Source organism: Vigna umbellata, chromosome 7 (genome assembly GCF_029865625.1).
Source record: "Vigna umbellata cultivar VRB3 chromosome 7, Vumbellata_1.0, whole genome shotgun sequence".
In the NCBI taxonomy this organism is placed as follows: Eukaryota; Viridiplantae; Streptophyta; class Magnoliopsida; order Fabales; family Fabaceae; genus Vigna; species Vigna umbellata.
Window position 1 is genome coordinate 47,506,976 of NC_142171.1, and position 22,297 is coordinate 47,529,272.

Genomic DNA, 22,297 nt, shown 5'->3' on the forward strand with positions numbered 1-22,297 from the left:
TATATTTTACTTGTTTCTGTACTAAAATATAAGATAAATAAAGTTACTTTTAAGAGGTTTCCGCACCTTTTCATTCTTCTTTTACCTTCCATAGTAGTTAAAAAATTTAACTTTCTCCAACTTCCATTCATTTCATTATTGAATACACCCTCACGCTCTACCACTCCCACGGAAATCAAATTTCTATTCTTTTCCTTTTCCCTATTTTTCTTTAAAAATAAAACAATTCAAAACAAAATCAATTAACTTTAATTAAATTAATAATAATTAATTCATTAAATAAAAAAAATTATAAATACATAATTTACTTAAAATATAATTATAATTAAAATATAATTACTTGACTTTAAAACTATCTAAAAATTAATTTCCAAATTAATAAATTAATAAACTAAAAAATAAAAATAAAAAATAAGTAAATCCGTTCAACTTTCCATACTTTCTTTTATTTTTTTTACAAACACTTTATTTATAAATAAATAATACTACATAAAAAATTAAATTAAAATAAATGTAAAAAAATTAACAACCTAAATAAAATTAAATTAATAACCTAAAAAATACAAGAAAACCAAACCATAAGGCATCCGTTGGACCTTCAACGGACGAAAACACCCAAAACGTTGAAAGGCTTCAACGGATGTCTCATATCCGTTGTAGTCTTTCGCGTTTCTTTTCTTCTTTGTTTAACACAAAATAGAAACGCATATAAAATCACTAACCTGAATCAGAGACAACAACAAAGGAAGCACCAAACTCCACAATACCATGAACCCACCATGAATCAAGCAACAACATGAACCCACCACCAACCAAGCACCAACACAAATCAAGCAAAGGAGAAGAGAACCTTGACGAAAATAGTAAATTGGGAAAAGAGGAAAAATGGAAAATTGGGAAAAGAGAAAGAGGAGAATAAGAGAGGAAGAGAGAAAGTAAGAGTGTGGGGATGGAAGTGTGGTGTGCGACTGAGTGAATAACACAGTAAAAAATAGAATTTTAAAAAAAAAGTTAAAAAGGTAAAGAATAAAAGTAAATAAAATTATTTTTAGAATTAAAAAAAATTGGATTGATGTAGGGAGAAGTGTGGTGGTGGTGGAGGGAGTAACAGTTTACTTTTAAAGTAACCTCCTATTTGATTATGGGCTCCTCCTATTGGATTGGATTCAGCTTGTAGTTATGGACTCTTACTCACTTAACAAATGGTTCCTACACCCCAAAATTACTAACTACACTAATACTATAATGTAATAGAGAGAAAATGTGAAAAGAAATCGCAACTCGGAAAGCACTTAGATAATATTTTTATTCCGGAAAACCTATTTCAAAATGTATTTTATGTGTTCTGAAAATTCTATTCTAAATATATCCGGGAAGTTACATTTTAGAAAAAAAGATCATTTCGGAGGTGTGAAGAGTAACTTTAGGGGTTCAAGAAGTAAAGCCTTAAAAATATTTGATAAGCTTATCTTGCAAATATAGTAACAAGTTAAGGGTGTTGCTCCCTCTCCACCCTAAGTGCTCCTGCACCTCCTCACTATTTTTTTTTATTCTAAAAATATTTTACACCTCCCCACTATTTTTTTTTATTTCAAAAATACCCTACACCTCCCCACTATATTCAACCATCTTTCTCTCTCCACATTAATGGAGCATTCACATGGCTCAGATTTAAACTTGTGATATATTGCAAAATTTTATTTATACTTTTCTTTAAATAAGTTTGATTTAAGCTTATTTTCACTGTTTAATATATTTTTTTTGGTTTAAACCCTTCGTTGGTCCTCAAGTTTGTATGAAAATCTCAGTTGGGTCCTCAAGTTTTTTTCTGTCTCAATTGGGTCATATTTTTTGTAAAAGTGATCACATTTTGCCATAACCGTTAAGTGTTGTGAAACGGCGTTAAAATGGTGTGAGCTGGAGCACAGAGAATGTGGTGACGTGTTTAGGGTTTAGTACGTGGACTGTTTTGTTTAAAATAATAGTGGTGATGTGGCAACCCTTTATTCATATTAGGTATATCAGAATTAGGGATTTGAAAATTGGAATTGGGGATTTAATTTGGTTGTTGCGAGACGAAGCGGAGGACGAACAAGAACTCCAATCTTGAACAAGACGAAGAGGGCAGCTAATAGTTGAGGCGACTAAGGTAAGATACCTCGTTTCGTCTTTGGTTTTGTGTTTCAGTGCATGTGATTTGTGGTCTTCGACAATTGGGTTTTTGTCTTGGTCTGTATGTATTTTTATAATGCTTTGTGGTCCCCATTTTGCATGTTCAATTGTTACATTGTTTATCAGTTGTAGTGGTCCCAAATTTTGTTTCTTGAATTGTTTTTCAGTTGTAGTGGTCCCCGTGTCTATGAGTGTTTCGTTAGTGGGGATGTTACTTTGTTCCCTGTCCCCCTGTCTTTGTCGGTGTGAGTGTTTAGTTAGTGAGTGAGTGTTTAGTTAGTGAGTGAGTGTTTCCGTAGTTGTAGCAGTGTAATATTCGAAACACTTGTTAACCCCCATAATGTACAGGTTATAAAAGGAAGTTGTTGATATGGATGAGGAACGTATTAAGGTGGTGGTCCACCATTCTGGAAATTTTGTGAGTGATGATAATGGGAACTTAAGCTTTGAAGGAGAGAGAGCAGAATGGTCTTGTGATCCAGACTTGTTTAGCTATTTTGGCATAGTAGCGTCAGTCAAAGATTTAGGTCATCTGGACATCAAAGAGTTATGGTACGGTTTAGGAGGTCAGTTTGTGCACCCAGATAGGTTAGAATTATTAACTGATGATAGGGGTGCCATGCACATGTTGAACATTGCTAGGTTAAATGATGAAGTTCATCTGTATGTGGTTCATAATATGATGGAACCAGAAATAATAGAAATGATTGATTGGGTTGGTGGTCAAGTTAATGATGAAGGTGATGTTGCAAGACAAGTGGAGGAGGTTGAGGTTGTTCCTGATGTTCAACTTGGAACAGAAATGGTGGAGGGTGAGGGGGATACCCATGAGGGTGAGGTCCATACTGAAGTTGAAACAGAAATGGTGGAGGGTGAGGGGGATACCCATGTGGGTGATGTGGGTGATGTTGAGGTCCATACTGAAGTTGGAAGAGAAATGGTGGAGGGTGAGGGGGATGCCCAGGAGGGTGATGGTCTGGATGATACTGCAGTAGGAAGAAAAATGGTTGAGGGTGAGGATGATGCCCATGAGGGTGAAGGTGATGGGTATGAGGGTGATGGTGAGGATCATAGTGATGTTGGTAAAAAAATGGTTGAGGGTGATGGTGAGGATCATAGTGAAGTCCCTGAGGGTGAAGGTGATGGGTATGAGGGTGAAGGTGAGGATCATAGTGATGGGTATGAGGGTGATGGTGAGGATGTTGAGATCCATCATGAGGAGGAAGCTGAGGTACATGATGTAGATGATTTTGAGCTAGAGGATTATGAAGAGGATGATGATGTAGAAGACAGTGAGGGTGATGCACATCAGGCAGAGTCTGAGGACGAAGATGTAGATAGAAGTGAAGGAAGTCTACATGATGTCAGCGTGCATTGTGACATTGGGACTTCTAAAGGAAATGTGGGAGAACAAGCTTCCAGTGCCTTACTTGAGTCTGAACGGTCAACAGATCATGAATTTATTCATGATATGTGTGGGTTGTCTGACAATGAGTGGTTATCAGAGGAGTTGTTGAGTGGATCAGATAGTGAGGACAATCATGTGAGGACTAAGATAAGGTTTCCCACTTTTAGTATGCCTAAAACTTTGGTGGATTATAAATGGGAAGTAGGAACCTATTTTCCTGAGAAAAATGAATTCACAGATGCCATAAGGACTTATGCACTAAGTAATGGGAGAAGTTTAAAATTTATTAAGAATGACAAGAAAAGGATTTCTGTCAAGTGCTTGGGTGGAAGAGGAAATTGTAAATGGTATGCGTATTGTTCCTTTAGGACTGATATCAGTGCATGGCAACTGAGAAAAGTATTTGATAACCACAACTGTAGTAGAGATTTCAATGTTAAGTTGATCACTTCAAAGTGGTTGAGTGAAAGGATGGAGAAAACTGTGAGAGAAAATCCTACAATGAAGGTCATGGACATTAGGGACAAAGTTACTAGGAAATGGAATGTAGGAATTTCAAGAAATATGGCGTTTAGGGCAAGAGCAATGGCAAGAGATAAGGTTGAAGGATCATTCAAAGATCAATATAGAAGACTTCGCGATTATGGTCATGAGCTGCTGAAAACAAATCCAGGAACAACAGTAAAAATCAAAGTTGATAACAGTGATGGTGAGGTCATATTCCAAAGATTTTATGCATGCTTGAAGGCATGCAAGGATAGCTTCATTTGTTGTAGACCTATTATTGGCTTGGATGGATGCTTTCTGAAAACCAAATATGGAGGGGAGTTACTAACAGCAGTGGGAAGAGATGGAAACGACCAAATGATGCCCATAGCATATGCTATTGTTGAGGTAGAAAACAAAGACTCCTGGACTTGGTTCTTGGAGCTCCTTATTGAGGACCTTGGTGGGGCAGCTGTATGTGCAGGATGCACATTTATTTCAGACCAACAAAAGGTCAGTGAATGTTCAATATGTTTTACATATAACTGAATATCTTCATTAAACAAATGTTAATTACAATATGTTGAATATGTCAGGGTCTTTTGCCAGCAATCCAGGATCTTCTACCTGGTGTAGAACAAAGATTTTGTGTTAGGCATTTATATTCAAACTTCAGAAAAAAATTTCCTGGAAAAAACCTTAAACGTCTGATGTGGCGGGCAGCAACAGCAACACACCCACAACAATGGGAGACTGAAATGAGGAATATTAGAGACATAAATCTTGACGCATTTAAATATCTGATTGCCATCCCACCTAGGTATGCATTAAGTCTTCTAGTTATTAACTCTTAACCATATTTCAATATTTGCTTCCTTGCCATGACACATAGTTGACTACTTATATTCACTTATCCCAGGTTTTGGTCAAGATCTAGATTCACCTCTAGATCACAATGTGACACTCTTGTCAACAACATGAGTGAGGCCTTTAATAGTGTGCTAGTCGATAGTAGGTCTAAGCCTATTATTACCATGTTAGAAGACATAAGGGTTTACATAATGAAGAGATGGGCTGCCAACAGGACAAAGATCACATCATATCAAGGTTCAATATGCCCCAAGATTTTTAGCAGATTTCAAAAGGAGTCCTGGTTAACTAGACATTGGTTACCAAGGTAACTTTTATGATGTGTGTTTCCATTCATGTTAACTTTCTTTCCATTTATTGTGATCCATCTAATTGTGTTTTCAATTGTGTATTACATACAGGTGGTCAAGAGAAAAATTATTTGAAGTGAAACATCTTTCAGAATTTGGTCAGCAATTTGTTGTGAATATTGACACCATGGACTGCACATGTAGAAAATGGGCAATTACTGGCATTCCGTGTACTCATGCCATCACTGCAATGAAGTTTTTGAATATAAATGCAGAAGAATACATTGGCAACTGGTTTAGGAAGTCTACTTATGAAGAGACTTACAACACAATAATTAACCCTATCAATGGACAACATGTCTGGGATGTTACACCCTATGCAGATATATTACCACCAAAGAAGAGGACAATGCCAGGAAGGCCCAAGAAGAAACGAAGGCTAGAGGAGTGGGAGTTGAAGAAGAATAACAGTGAATTAAGAAAGGGTGGGCAGAGGAAAACATGTGGCATCTGCAAACAACTTGGACACAACAGAAAAGGCTGTCCACAAAGACCTCCAACAGTAGAGGTTCCTACAGCCCAATCTTCTCAAGTCACCCAACCTCCAGCAACTATGCCTTTATCTGATGAATGATGTACTGATCAATGATCTAATGTACTGATCCTAAATTTATATTTTGTAGCAAATGTTTGCTCTATCATTTTGAACACAGTCTGTGCAAATGTATTGTTATGATGTATTTTGGATATGTAAGACAATGTTGTTATCATTTTGAACAGCTTCTGTTATCATCTAAGACAATTGAAAAACTTCTGTTATCATCTAATACAATGTTTGTGGTTATCAGAAAGTGATTACTGCCCAATTTTGTTATCACTCATCAACTTTATTTCTCATTACTTTATTGGTCATTGCTTTATCATTATTCCACTTAAAGTAACAATACAATTAAATGAAATTAAATGACACACATTATCACTGTAATAACTCACCAACATTAATAAAACACACATTACATATAAGCCAAGTTTCAAGTCTGATAACATTAATAAAAAACACATTACATATAACCCAAGTTTGAAATCTGATGACAGATGACACAGCATCAACCAACTTTCACCAACATTGCTAATACAATTACATTCAAAACAAATATGACAAAGATCATCCCCACCAACAATTTAAACCACTTATCTAACTTAACTAAACTTTTCTCTATACAACCCAGTCTGATCTTTGGACAATATGTTCCTTCCATTTGCAACACACTGTCTTCCATGCTCATCACACCCACTTCTTCAGTTCTTTCACTATCAGTCCTTTCTTCTACATTCAGCCATTTTCCTTCATTTCCTTCGTCAATGCACCACTTGAAGAAGTTGCAACCAACCAATTCTCCACTCCCACCCTGTTCAACACCAACACACACACCTTCGTCAAAACCCAAATAAATAGACATAGATTTATTGTGATATGAAACTGACCTTGAAGTTAGGGCAACCCCAGAATTTTTTCCCCTTGTTCTTAGGGGTTCTCGCAGTACGAAACACTGCACTGTGACCACAGAGGCATCTTGGGTTTCCATCGAAGCTCCTAACACTGCCACTACTGCGTTGCATGGCCGAACCCAAACATTGGCAAGAGGAAGATGAACGAGACATCCTTACCACCTCCTCAACAGTGCTTGCCCAAGACGTAAGACACCAGCTCTGGTTCACCAACACGAAACACGATCCTCTCCAACAGGAGAATATACTTTGGATGAGATGGGATGCCCTTAAATGTTAGGGCTTCGTAGCCTACGTGGATAAAAGAAAAAAATAGTCAATTTTAATGCACAATGCCACGTCCGTAAATTGAAAAATCCAGCTCACACCATTTTAACGCCGTTTCACAACACTTAACGGTTATGGCAAAATGTGATCACTTTTACAAAAAATATGACCCAATTGAGACAGAAAAAAACTTGAGGACCCAACTGAGATTTTCATACAAACTTGAGGACCAACGAAGGGTTTAAACCATTTTTTTTCTTCAAATTACTTAATGAATGGTAAAATTTTGTTCTAAATTTCTAGAAAAATGTTTATATATGTGTGTTTTTTTACATTTAATATCTATAATTTTTAACATTATATTATGTTTTAACTTACCAACATGTTTGACTCAAATAACTTGAATAAAGTATTTAATTTATTAGATAAATAATGTAAAAATATTATTAAATACTTAAAATATAAAAGAAAAATTATTTGTTAAAGATTTGAAATTTATTTAGTTCTTTCGTCATTATAAAGTTAGTATATAATAATAATAATAATAATAATAATAATAATAATAATAATAATAATAATAATAATATATTATTTACTATTTGTCAGACCCCATTAAAACACACCCAAAAACCTCAAGTAGTGGGATCCATGTGCCAAGAAGGGAGTGAGCGTCTCAGTTAGTGGAAAACAGGTGGCTGCAGAAGAGTGACCGTTCGTTTTGGGTGACGGTAGTATTTAAGGCCAAATTTCAAATAATGTGCCACTTCTCTGCATGCCTTTCTTCTTCTCCAAACTGCTGAAACTCTTTTCTCCTCATTCTCTCTAAAAATCTCCTCCTTCTCTCTAAGAAAACCTCAATATTTCTTCTTCCGATCACCTCTCATGCACCGCTGGAACACTCTCGGCATCAAGAGCTTCTAGTTAAACCGATCGGTTTGTGATTCTGAGCTGGTGAGTTCTTTCTCTTTAAGCACGTTCGTTTAGACTCGCATGCAACCCTCTAGTTCTGGTCGCCTGAGTGGGTAGTATTATTCTGAGCGTTTCTGGTTTTCTATGTGGTTTAGTTTTTCTAAAACGTGGCCGTCGGACGTAAAGTCTTTGGTAGTAGGGAGCTCTAATTCTGCATAGTTGAGCGTTCGGTTACGTGTCGAGGTAAGGGAAGCTTATATAATTTGATTAAATTTTTGTTTGAACGTTGACATGTTTGCATGATACGTTATTTGATTATTTGATGAATCTGAGATATGTGTGTACTGCTTGTTTGGACGTGTGGATGGATGAATGATGCATGGGGTGAATTGGGTTGAGATAGGGATTGATCGTCAACTATAGTATTATGAGTAAAGGTGGTAATCTGGTCGAGCGTCCGTTTATATTAGATTCTCTTATACAAGGAATTTCGTTAATAACGATCGTGATAGAATAGTAGATATGTATGAGTGAGTGTTCGGCTTAAGTGTAGTTCTTCTTTAGACTTCCTAAACAGTTTATTAAATGTGTTATATATATTACTTACGGTCGTAGACGTTATCGTTTTTTTTCATTCAGAATAAGTGGTGGCTCAATTGTAAGTTTATATATATTCATTCGTTTTATGTAAGTTTATTAGTGATCGGTCTTGGACCAAGCGTTCAGTCTCAGTATTGCTCGTTCCTGATAATCACTTGGTCTTGGACCAACGCTCGTCCAATAATGTTCGGTTTCTACAGGGCTCGATTTTAAACCAAGCGCTGGGTCTTGTTTTCTGTAATACATTATTACTGTGCTTAGAATCAGAGTCTTGATTCAAACTAAATAGCGTTCGCTAGTCCATAGTTTCTCATCAGTATTAGTATTTAGTGTAAATCAGTGTTGGTCTTTAAAAGGTGTTCGGCCTAGAGTCTTAGTACTCGGCCTAAGCTTCGTGGTGTCCGGTTTGAACTGTTAGGAGTCTGTTTATTGAAGTAGATGAGTAGCGCTCAGTCTTGTTAGTTTCTAAGAAGCGTTATACCAGTCGTACTTGGGCTATGATAAGAACGTATGATCTTATTTCATTTGAATATGTGGATGAGAAAGTATGAGAGAATTTGAAATGTGATGTGTATGAAATAGTTTGATTATGAACGAGTATTCTAGGGAGGAATATCTCAGAAAATGGTTATTGATTGGTAAAGTATGAATGTGGGCAAAGCTTAACGAGTGTTCATCTTGATATTCCATGATTACTCATTCTCATGTAGAGGAGTAAGTCATGTGTGGAAATGGTAGGAGGTCCTAGTGCATAAGGTTAACTTGGATGGAACGAATCAACCTCGGGTGGTAGCTGTTGAGGGTATCCCAGTTACTACATCACCCGAGTGCACGAACGTCGTAGCTACACATGATTCATACAGTCGGGACAGTCAGAGTCATGTGGTCGTTATTTGTATGCATGGATGTATGAATTATGATGTGGTTGTTGTTGGTTTTGTTTGTATGTTGTGATTGAATAAATTAAATTACATAAGCTTACCCTGTTTATCACTTTTGTCTGTGTTGTACGTCCTGTCGTTGTCCTATTGCAATGATCATCCGTGTGGATGTGAGCAGAAGGAGAAGAGCTGTTGGAAGAAGTATTGGAAGACGCAATGAAAGTGAAGGCCGAACCTTGAGAGCGTTCGGTCTGGTGTTGGCTTTATCTTTTGTAAAGACCGTGCGATATTAGTATATTTTGGTAAACGTTCGGTCTAGTAGTAGCTAGCGTACTTTTTAAATCCCCTGTTATTGTGTAAGGTCGTTCGGCCATAATCGTATCTCGTTCTGTGTAGAAGTGGGCTGTAGTATTATTAATATGTGATGATTCTCGTATATGGTTTTACAAATTTTTGGGATGTTACACTATTAATATTATTATGTTTATTATTTTGTATTTGCATCTAACTTTTAAGTTTATAAAGGTATTTTTGGAATAAAAGAAAATAGTAGGGAGATGTAGAGTATTTTTGGAATAAAAGAAAATAATGGGAAGATGCAAAAGCACTTGGAGTGGTGGAGGGAGCAACACCCACAAGTTAACAGTTATCCATATAATTCATTACTATTAGTCTTTCAGTTCATATTGATCAGCCTTAACTAAAAAGAATTGATTTCCTTTTTATATATTTCAATTCATAGTATCTCTTGCATTAATTAATTTTTTTTATGCTTAAATGTTTCTAAATAATATGAATAAGAGTGTATGTTGGTAAATATTTATAAGAGAAAAAAGTGTTAACGTCAAGAACTTTAATATATCATGAAACATTTTTTGCTATTTTTAGACCTTTATTGTGGACATTTATGAAAAAAAGAAGTGTAGTGAATGCATAACCAAATACACTTTAGTGTGTATAAATTGATATTGATAAAATTAATTTTGATTACTATGTTAGTTGGAACTGATTTTCAAGTTATGTTTTGGCGTTTTTATTTTAGAAATAGTTAATTGTAAAATTTTGTATAAACTTTTTTATCGAACAAAGAATATAGTGAATATAGTGTAACATTTCAATAGATAGTATTTAGCTATAAAGGAACTATCATATGATTAATAAATTAGATCAATTAACATACATGAAACATAAAATTATTTTACAGTCATCTAATTCAACCATAAAACTAGTTTTATATACAATGTACAAGTTTTAAAACTATATACAAGAATGATCCTCTATTCAAATCAAACCAAACAAAACATAATTAAAAGGAATATAGCTCTTAAAACTATTGTGCATCTTAGCCATCTCCCCCTAGTGCTTGCTTAACAGATATATCATCTTCCTCTACTCACATCTACTAGATGATCATCGCCAACACATCAATGCACAAGTACAAAGAGACAAGATACAAGTAGAAAGGGTAAGCTAGTGATATAAAACAAGTCATAATATGTGTTACATTTCATACATGAGTCATATTTTACACAAAATAATACAAACATCTTAATCATGTCAAGACCTAGATTGGACTTTCCGGATTTAGAATGAACATAGAGTTATGGCAGGTCCTACACTTGTGTAGTGGAACAGCTGATCCACTCAAAGCTACAACACAAGGTTACTTTGCTAAAACGCTCTTTGCTAATTGAAGAAAGATCCTAGAATAGGACCTTCTGCTACTCTCACCACATGACTCATTTATCTCTATTTGAGACTTGATGATCATTAAAGTGTCAGAATAACCTCCAGAACTAAGCTACATATATTCATACTAAAACCATTTGAAACCACCAATAAGAATTTCCTCCTTGGAACTCTTTTCCACACATTTCATTCACATGTATGTAACTTCATAAAACATAAAGAGCAATCACATGACACCATTAAACATCCATCTAAGGGCCACAAACAATGCATAAAGAATCATAAAACAGCCTAAAACACCATAACCAAAAACCTGAAAAAGGGTGCCCAACGCTTGGAATGGAGCACCCAAGTGCCATAACCCATTGAAAAAGGGCACTCAAAGCCAGAGCTCTCAGAAAAAGGGCGTTTAGGGGGACCTCAACGTCACCCTAAAAAACCTATAATTTGAACTTTGCTACCCTCTACACATATTTAAATGATTCCTACAACCTCTAAGGTACTCTGAATGATCTAAGAACACGTCTCTAACTCAAAATAGTTACCCCAATCCAACTTGACTATTATGAACTACCCAATTTCACTTCTACACCTTTTAGTCCATAATTTAATCACCTAGGGGTCTAAACAAGTCAGGAATGGTCTAACAACATACCTCAAACTCCCCAATTCATTCCAAACCCCCTACTTCAAAATCTCACTACTCAAAACCCCCAATTTGCACTTAAAATCATCCAAAACACCACCAATGAACTACCCCTTAGCTCCAGATCATATTCCAACCAGTTTACCACTCCAACAAGTCTCAATTAACACTTTCACAGACTTGAAATATCATACTTCTCAAACAAACTATTATCTAACCAACTTGTCGATTAAAACCTTCCTTTTTAACTACAAACACATATCTTTGATAACTCATTACTCCATAAACCTTGCCACTAATTCCAATTATCAATACCACTTCACCACATACTATTCATTAAACAATAACATCAAATTCACATCATATCTGAAATCCCTCATCAAATAATGAAACATACACATTTAAAGGAAACGATACTAACATAAATAGTGTGATCGTTATTGCACCAGCTTAACATACATACAAGCACTAAATTTACACAACAAACATAATTTAAAGTTAAAAATCTAGTTTCCCTTACGTTATACCGAAACTACTAAGCTCTACATCATCTTAATAGATTGCTTCAAACAGAAGAAACTTTAAAAACACCTATGAAACATCGAATTACGATCGAAATGAGTCCTTAGGACCACAAATTAACAAAAAAGTAGGAAAAGAACACCGATGATACATGTGTCGGGGTTTCCTAAGCATGATCATATAAGAGAATTAAAGGAGAAGCGGATAGTGATAACAGTTGAAAAACTGTTATTTTCATGCTTAAAATTGACACAAAAAGCAACCTTTACACTTAGAAACTAGCTTGAAATCATGTTTTTATCCATATTTTCAGAAATAAGAGAGCTGGACAGGTTTATGCTTGATTTCAGTGTTTTTGTGCAGGTTTTAAGGTGAATTTAGTGAAAGAAGTGAAGAAGGAGAGAGATGGAATCAGAAAAGTCAACCAGAAACCAGAAAAGTCAACCAGTCAACCAGAAAAGTCAACCAGTCAACCAAAAAGTCAACCAGTCAACCAAAATACGAAAAAAGTCAACCAGACGAGTTTTGGGCCAGTTTTATGCGATTTTATGATCTGTTTGGGCCTGGACCCGTTTTCTATTATTTTTATGTCCTATTTAAAGACCTAGATGTCTTAGGGTTGGTATCTTTGGCAGAAACAAAGCAAACACTCTCTTTTTCACCCCTTGGGGGTAGATTGGGAGATGGTGACAGCTCTCCTCTTCTCTTTCTCGGGTTTTTCTATCTCTTTCATTCTTTCATTATTGTTCATCTAGGTTCACCATGAATATGGTGAACTAAACCTTGTATGTTTGTTGGGGAATCAATGTAATCTTTTGAAGCTCTCATATATGGAATTTGTGCTTGCATCTTAATCTAAGATTTATGCTTTCTTTCATCATTAGTTAGGGTTTTTCCTCTTTGCTTAATGCTTGCTTTGTTTAACTCATTCAATGCATGGTTATTGATTTTGTCGATACGGGAACGTACGGGGAAGTCTAGATCCGGGGAATTTCTCCCAATAAGTATATTGGTTGCCTTAAGCTCCTGTGCTAAATAAACTAATTATTAGGAATGCTAGGAATCGTATGAACTCGTAATTAGGGAGAAGCCTTCTTGAAAGGTAATTTAGAGAGTGACATTAACAATGATGAATTGAATGTTGAATTCCTAAAGTATATGAGAGTGGATACGATGAAATTGATAACCCCAACAACATACTCACCCATATATTTCATTGAAAGTGTTTGTATTTTGTTTTAGCCATTGATCAACCTCATGCATACATGTTTATTTTCTGTTTTGCATATTAAACTTCAAATATTTCGTTCTTAAGTCTTAGCTAATCAACGAACCACACAACTAAACTAGGTCGTGAGTCCTTTGGGAGAACGATACTTGGTCTTACCGAGTTTATTACTTGAAACGATTCGGTCATACTTGCCGATTGTTAAACAAGTTTGTGACATCATATTTTGGTGATCATAAATTTGTCCATCAAATTTTTGGCGCCGTTGCCGGGGACTCTGGTTTAATTGGTTAATTTGTGTGATTATTGATTATCTTTGACTTTAATTTTGAATTTCTGTTTTTATTTTTTCGGTTTTTTTTATTTGGTTTTATTTTATTTGATTTTATTTTATTTGATTTGATTTTATTTTATTTTATTTTATCTTATTTGATTTGATTTGATTTGATTTGATTTTATTTGATTAGATTAGATTTTATTTGATTTGATTAGATTATATTTTATTTTATTTTATTTTATTTGATTAGATTAGATTTTATTTGATTTGATTTGATTATATTTTATTTTATTTGATTTGATTTGATTTGATTAGATTTTATTTTATTTTAATTTATTTTAATTTATTTTATATTATTTTATCTTATCCTCTGAATCTTTTATCTTCTGAATCTATATCTTCTCCTATATCTTTTTGTGCTAACAAATCTTTTCTAGGATTTTGTTTTCTTGTGCATGCAGGAAGCAATTAGAACAAGGAGCAAGAAAACAACGGAACCTCTGCTTGAAGGTCTAGACGAGAGTAGACGGAGGAGAAGAATCCGAACATCTAGAGAACTTTTCCCTTCTCCAGAAACTCTCTTACAATCATCACCACAAGGTTCTGTTCATAGCACAGAAAATATGGAGAACAACAATGTTAGAAGAACTCTTGCTGACTACACCAATATAGCTGGACCTCAGCACTTTAACAGTATAACTAGACCTAGAGTCAATGCAGCTAATATGGAGGTCAAACCAGCACTGATTCAACTGGTGAAAAGCAACCAATTTAATGGGTTATCTCATGGAAGCCCATATGAGCACCTCACTACCTTCAATGAGATTTGCAACACAGTCAAAATTAATGGGGTGCCAGACGAAGCTATCAAACTTAGCTTGTTTCCTTTCTCATTGGGAGGCAATGCTAAGCTTTGGTTGAATTCTTTCCCAGAAGAAAGTTTCACAGAGTGGGAAGCAGTGGTCACAAAATTTTTAAACAAGTACTTCCCACAATCTAAGGTGACAAAAGGCAAGCAAGAGATTTCTTCATTTAAGCAGGGTATGGAAGAATCACTGGGGCATGCATGGGACAGATACAAAAGCTTGCTAAGAAAAACACCCACGCATGGCTTTGAAGATCAGGAAGTAGTCTTAACTTTCCTTGGAGGGCTTGGTTCACAAACCAAGATCATGCTGGACGCCTCAGCAGGAGGCAATATTAAATGGAAAACTCCAGAGGAAGCAACAGAGGTTATAGAAAACATGGCTACTAGTGATAATGAGCTACACAATGAGAGAGGAGCTCCTATGCAAAAAGGAGTCCTCCAATTACAGACACATGATGCCCTACTAGCTCAAAACAAAATTCTAACTCAACAGCTGGAGACTCTGACCAAAACTCTTGCACAATTACCCAAAGAGTTGAAAACTGCTGCACAGGTACAAACCCAGTTGTGCGAATTGTGTGGAGGCGACCATATCAATGGTCAATGTGCCTTTCCTGTTGAAGCCGTAGAGGATGTAAACTACATGACCAATCAGTATCGTCAAGGAAGCTACAATCAGGGGTGGAAACCACACCCAAGTATTGGTCAAGGGCAAACTCGGCAAGCTGGTCAATATAATAAGCAGCAGCAGCAACCCACCTTATGGCAACAGTTATCTATGCTTAATGAAAGGTCCATGAGGATGGAGGAAACTCTCAACAATTTCATACAGAAAACTGAGTCTACCCAAAAGAGCACTGAAGCTGCTATCAAAAATTTGGAGATTCAGATGGGGCAGATCACCAAACAGGTGGAAGAAAGGCCAAATAGAAATTTTGGGGCTAATACTGAGGTTAACCCCAGAGAAGAGTGCAAGGTGGTAGAGAGTGTTGATGATGAGAAAGTTGAGTTAGATACAGAAGAGAGAAGAGAAATATAGAGCAAAAACACTTTTCCTTTTCCAATCCATCAAGGGAAACAACTAGACTTCACAGAATTATTCAAAATGGTTGATAATGATGCACCTTGGGAACAGATTCTACAACAGATTACGGTTTACACTAAATCTAATGAAGAAATCTCTACAAAGAAAAGACGTAGAGATGATGAGGCAAAGGAGTGTATAACTGTTAAAAAAGAGTCATTCCCTCCTAAAGCAACATATCTAGGCAGTTTTTTTATCCCTTGTACCATAGGGAAGAAAAAGGTGAAGAAAGCTCTCCTTGATTTAGGTTCAAGTGTTAACTTGATACCTTATTCTTTACTGGAGCAAATCGGCAAGGTTAATGTGAAACCTGTAAAGGTTAATCTAGTAATGGCCGATAGATCTTCAAAGGAGCCATGTGGGATTGCAGAGGACATTATAGTTTGTGTTGGCAAACTTCAGTTCTTGGCAGACTTTGTGGTGATGAAGATGGAGACAGAGAAGATACCTATCATACTTGGAAGACCGTTTATGAAAACGGCCAGAGCTATCATTGATGTAAATGAAGGTATAGTGGTGCTCCAGGACAGGGAGGAGAGAGTGGTTATAGACGTCTTTAAAGATGAGACGCAAACACAGGAGGAAGAAGCTAATTATAAAGCTGCATTTCAAGATGCACCCATGACTAGCCGTAAAGATGAAAATCTCAAGGTTGCAGGTAACCATTGTTTGTTGTTTCAGGTACACAAGGAAGAAAAGATTGGAAGAGGAGGAGAAATTCCTGGTGACTGGGAGAAAAGAAGACTCCAACTTGGCACACCTGTAAGAATCAAGAACAAGTTGTGGGTTGTGAAGGGCTTTAAAGAGAAGGAGATGATAGAGATAGAGTCTCCACATTCTAGAAGGACCAAAACAGTTCACAGGAAACAACTGAGGAGTTGGTGGAATGACAACATCAACTATAAAGAAGGAACTTGAGCTTTACTAGGTCAAGCTAATGACGTTAAAAGAGCGCTTGCTGGGAGGCAACCCAGTGATTTAAAAAACTTTTAATTTTATTTTGGTTTGTAATTTTTAATCTGTTGAACATGATTTTGTGAATATTTTGCTGAACATAGCATCTACTGATGGATGCTAGGTGGTTAAGTATCTACTGAAGGATACTAAGTGTGTAACACCTACTGATGGGTGTTGATGAGAAAATTTTGCACCTACTGATGGATGTTGGTAAGTTTTAAACACCTACTGATGGGTGTTGGTGGACTTTGGGTCAGGCTCGTGACTTAAACAAGCGCTACCTGGGAGGCAACTCAGTTGATTGATTGTTTTTGTTTGTTTTATTTTAGTTAGGGTTTGCATAAGTATTTTAAGCATTGAATTGCAGGGAACCAGTGAGGGGCATGTCTAGGAGGCACGTAGGATAAGAAAAGAAGGAGAAGAGCACATCACGAAAGTGCCGCTGAGCGGCAAATTACCGCTGAGCGGTACTATCGCAGAGTGGGCTTTGGTTACCCTTTAGCGGAACCCGAGCCCATTAGGGTATTTTTATACCCTAAGCTGCTCAAATGCTTTTATTTTCAGGCTCTTCTCTGCACACACACTCCTACATACCTTTTCAAAGGTTCTCTACAACTTTTCCCTCATCCCTCTTTAGAAAATCTCCCTTCCACTCACTTGCTCACTAGTTTTCCATCTAAGTTTGGGGTTGGGAGAGAGCATCATTGAAGGGACTGATTTCTTCATTATGGTTTACTAATGCTTAACAATGTATCTTTTGGTTTTGTGAATTATGTTTGATGTAGGATTGGCCTCCTCATCGGGCAAAAAGAATCAAGACTATAAGATCCAAGAAGAGGAAGATACAAAGGACAGCTCAGATTGATGAGGAGCTGAGATAGCATTTACTGATGAATGCTATCATACTAGAGCAGGACTTATGCTTTTGTTTGGTTTAAGTTTTCTGAACTTATTTGTTTTTATTTTTAGATTAGGGTTTGATGTACTCTATTGGAAACCTGGTTTGTGTGATGGTTTGATATTAACTGTGATTGTTTGATAAGTAATGCTTGATGATGCTTATTGATTGATTGATGTTGAGATGATGTGCACATTAAAATGCTTATAAAGGTGATTCACAAGCTTTGTGAATAAATGCAGGATATCATGATTGTGATTGTGAAATTAAGTAGGATGTGTATGTCAAATGTGAATGAGCTTATATGTGAGGTTTTGAGCTCCAGAGTTTTTGGTATGATTGAATGCTATTACTTTGAAAGCATGAATGACTTTGCCCATGTTTTCTATGATTGAATCAATTGCTTGTTTTGCATCATGTGATCAAGGCTGTTTGTTGGAACCCTTTTTATTGGCCAGATTCATAAAGTTAGCCCACTAAAAGAGAACACTTTGTGTTCTATCCTTTGAACCCTTAGCCTTGAACATACACTGAAAACCCTTGATTGAAAATCTTTACCTTGAGTTAAGTAGAAGATCTTGTATGGTATTGTTAAATGTTCAAGTTTGGGGTTGTTGGAAAAACATGAAAAAGGAAAAGCATTGAGCTAAGAGCTAAAAAGTAAGAATATGCAAAGAAAAAGAAAAAAAGAAAAGAAAAGAAAAAGAAGCAAAGCTCAATGCAAATGCAAAGGCAAGTTGGGAAGAATAAGAATAATTGTGTTGTTATGACTCTCTTAACTCAAGGATTTTGTGATCCAGAAAAACCAATTTTCTTGTTAGCCCAGCCACATTATAAGCCATTGAAAAGTCCTTTGATGATGCATGCTTGTGAATGTTTTTGATTGTGGTAAAATGAAAGGCAAAGTTGATTCATGTAACATTGTGATAGTGGAGTGAATGAGTGAAACACTTTACCTCTTATACACTTGTGTGTTGAGTGAAACACTTTACCTAGTGAGGAAATATTCCATAATCACATGAACATCCATGCTTAATTGATTGATCATTTATGAAAAATAGCATTTGTTGGAATTTAAATGACTTTGTGAACACTAACGCATATGCACATCTTGATTGAACTCTTGGTCATAAGTTTGAGTGAAGTTGTTACTTATCTTGAAAAAGAGGATTTTTGAATGAGTGAACCATCATATGAATTGGTTGAAGATTGAGTTACATCTTATTGCTTGAGGACAAGCAAAGTTCTAAGTTTGGGGTTGTGATAACAGTTGAAAAACTGTTATTTTCATGCTTAAAATTGACACAAAAAGCAACCTTTACACTTAGAAACTAGCTTGAAATCATGCTTTTATCCATATTTTCAGAAATAAGAGAGCTGAACAGGTTTATGCTTGATTTCAGTGTTTTTGTGCAGGTTTTATGGTGAATTTAGTGAAAGAAGTGAAGAAGGAGAGAGATGGAATCAGAAAAGTCAACCAAAAAGTCAACCAGTCAACCAAAATACGAAAAAAGTCAACCAGACGAGTTTTGGGCCAGTTTTATGCGATTTTATGATCTGTTTGGGCCTGGACCCGTTTTCTATTATTTTTATGTCCTATTTAAAGACCTAGATGTCTTAGGGTTGGTATCTTTGGCAGAAACAAAGCAAACACTCTCTTTTTCACCCCTTGGGGGTAGATTGGGAGATGGTGACAGCTCTCCTCTTCTCTTTCTCGGGTTTTTCTATCTCTTTCATTCTTTCATTATTGTTCATCTAGGTTCACCATGAATATGGTGAACTAAACCTTGTATGTTTGTTGGGGAATCAATGTAATCTTTTGAAGCTCTCATATATGGAATTTGTGCTTGCATCTTAATCTAAGATTTATGCTTTCTTTCATCATTAGTTAGGGTTTTTCCTCTTTGCTTAATGCTTGCTTTGTTTAACTCATTCAATGCATGATTATTGATTTTGTCGATACGGGAACGTACGGGGAAGTCTAGATCCGGGGAATTTCTCCCAATAAGTATATTGGTTGCCTTAAGCTCCTGTGCTAAATAAACTAATTATTAGGAATGCTAGGAATCGTATGAACTCGTAATTAGGGAGAAGCCTTCTTGAAAGGTAATTTAGAGAGTGGCATTAACAATGATGAATTGAATGTTGAATTCCTAAAGTATATGAGAGTGGATAAGATGAAATTGATAACCCCAACAACATACTCACCCATATATTTCATTGAAAGTGTTTGTATTTTGTTTTAGCCATTGATCAACCTCATGCATACATGTTTATTTTCTGTTTTGCATATTAAACTTCAAATATTTCGTTCTTAAGTCTTAGCTAATCAACGAACCACACAACTAAACTAGGCCGTGAGTCCTTTGGGAGAACGATACTTGGTCTTACCGAGTTTATTACTTGAAACGATTCGGTCATACTTGTCGATTGTTAAACAAGTTTGTGACATCATATTTTGGTGATCATAAATTTGTCCATCAGATAGAAACTTATATTACTCTAAACCAAAAACTGATCTGTATGGAATGAAAATTACTTAATCGTGATCTCCTAGGAACTTTCTGATCGTCAAATAAATGATTGAGGAGTCAGATATATTAGATAGAAGTGAGAGAGAACTAGGGAGAAGAGTTTTAGAGATATAGTTTATGTTTTAAATGATGAGACAAATTTATGAAATTATATTTATATTATTAAATTATTTTAACTTTAAAAGACTTGGTCTCATTATTTTAAAACACCTATCACTAATACTTTATGTTCTAGGTTTTTAAGGGTTTGGGTGAGTGAAAAAATATATTAATCTAGAACCATTGTTATTCTATTTTTCATATATTTGATTCTATTTTGTATTCTATTCTAAATTTCAACTTCTTATTCTTGTTTTTTTATTGTTGAAAATTGGACCTAAATATTATAGTTTATTTGATTTTATTTTTATATATGTTTTGAATGTTAAAATAATCAGATGATGTATCCGTAAATGATGAGATTTTTTTAATAATTTTGGATTTATTTTTTTAATATTTTAATCTGAGTTTATAATTGTTTTAAAAAAAATAATTGTATCTGGAATTAAATTAAAATTTTTCTTAATGTATAATAATTTCAATAGAAAGTATTATATTATTTTTATTTTAGTAATATAAAATTTTTATTATGAAAAAAAATTAAAAAGAAAGAATGTTTTGAGAAAATATTACTGCTGGGAAAAAACACAGTTGAATGGTTTGAAAAATAAAATGCTTGTAGCAAATTTATTTGTAAATTCATTCCGAGCTGATAATTAAAGTTTTAAATTTTATTTGAAGTTAATTATAATTTGTTAATAATAATATTAATTTGAACAAAAACGTATGCAAAACTTTAAATATTATTCGTATTATTTCTTATAAAAGAACTAAAAAAATCAAAGAATTAATTAATCAATTACAATATTTGTATATAATAAATAATTTCATAATAAATATAATAAATAATCATTGTATTGAAACATAATAAGATTAATAATTAATAATGTCATATTGATATAGTAAATAATAATTAGTAATTAAACAATTAATATTAAATGATAAATCAAATTTTATCAATTAATACATGATATATTAAAAAGATAATTAATGTTTGAGTTCTAGAAAATGTAATTAAATTTAATTAATTCAAAAAATAACTAATCATACAATTTAATTTGTTTATCTACAAATGTGTACCATATTAATAATTTCAGTTTTAAATAATAATTAATAATTCATAAAATAATATTAAATGATGAATCAAATATTATATATCAAAAAGATAACTAATGTTTGGTTTTTAAAAAAATGTAATTAAATTAAATTAATTAAAGTAATAATTAATCATACAATTTAATTTGTATAACTGCTAACATTAATAATAATAAAAACATACCTAATGCTAATTAATTATTAAAACCATTTTTTTTCACTAAATAGAAATATAAATTTGTAAATACAAAATTTTAATCAATAAAAAGCGTTATCTTTTAAACAAGTGCTAAGATATCACTGCTATTATAATATATACATGTATAATTTCCGTAAATCTAACATATATATTAAAATTTAAATTTAAATAAGAATTATTTGTTTTTTAATTTATATTAGTTATTGTGTCAAATTCGATCAATTAATATATAAATTATTCAGATAAAATAATAAATCATTTAACTTTAAAAATGTAATTAAATTCAATTGAAATAATTAAGGAAACAATTAATTATACAAATTAATTTAAATTAATTTGTATAACTATTATCATCAATAACAATATGTTTATATACATAATATATAGTATAATATATAGTATGTAGTGTAAGAACCTGAAATATATATATATATTAAAAGAAGCTGAATTCATTTTTTTAAAATTGTTCCTTTCTAGAAAGTTTCTTCTTTTTCCTCTGACTTTTCTCTAGATTTCCAGCACCTTGAACCATAGGAATTTGATTTTGGTGTTACTCAAGTGTCCGCGGAGTAGAGGGCTTCATTTCTACCGAACGTTTGCTTCTTTCCGAGTGGGACAGGTTGAGTTCTTGTGCTGTGGGCAGTTGCAATAGTTGTGCTTGGAGAAACCCAGGTAAGGGGAGCTAACATTTCTAAGCTTTTATATTATGATTTAGTATTGTTTTATTATTATTCATGTCTTGAAATTATATGTGAATACTGTTAATTCTTACTGTATATTTATTTATATTGAATTTCTGTGTTAATATT

General features: G+C 34.3%; 2 protein-coding genes across 2 annotated transcripts; one reads left to right on the top strand and one right to left on the bottom strand.

Moving 5' to 3' along the window:
- The first annotated feature begins 4,036 nt into the window (after positions 1-4,036).
- LOC148196457 (uncharacterized) lies at positions 4,037-6,017 on the top strand. Its single transcript, XM_088095546.1, has 4 exons — positions 4,037-4,579; positions 4,663-4,886; positions 4,986-5,243; positions 5,338-6,017. The coding sequence occupies exons 1-4, from the start codon at positions 4,052-4,054 to the stop codon at positions 5,858-5,860; spliced, it is 1,533 nt and encodes a 510-aa protein (XP_087951672.1). The 5' UTR covers positions 4,037-4,051; the 3' UTR covers positions 5,861-6,017.
- Positions 6,018-6,244: 227 nt separating this feature from the next.
- On the bottom strand, positions 6,245-6,935 carry LOC148196458 (uncharacterized). The gene is made up of 2 exons (XM_088094001.1): positions 6,712-6,935; positions 6,245-6,635 (listed from the first exon to the last, which is right to left on the bottom strand). Exons 1-2 carry the CDS (start codon positions 6,886-6,888, stop codon positions 6,333-6,335), a joined length of 480 nt encoding a protein of 159 aa, XP_087950127.1. The 5' UTR covers positions 6,889-6,935; the 3' UTR covers positions 6,245-6,332.
- Between the last annotated feature and the right edge of the window lie 15,362 nt (positions 6,936-22,297).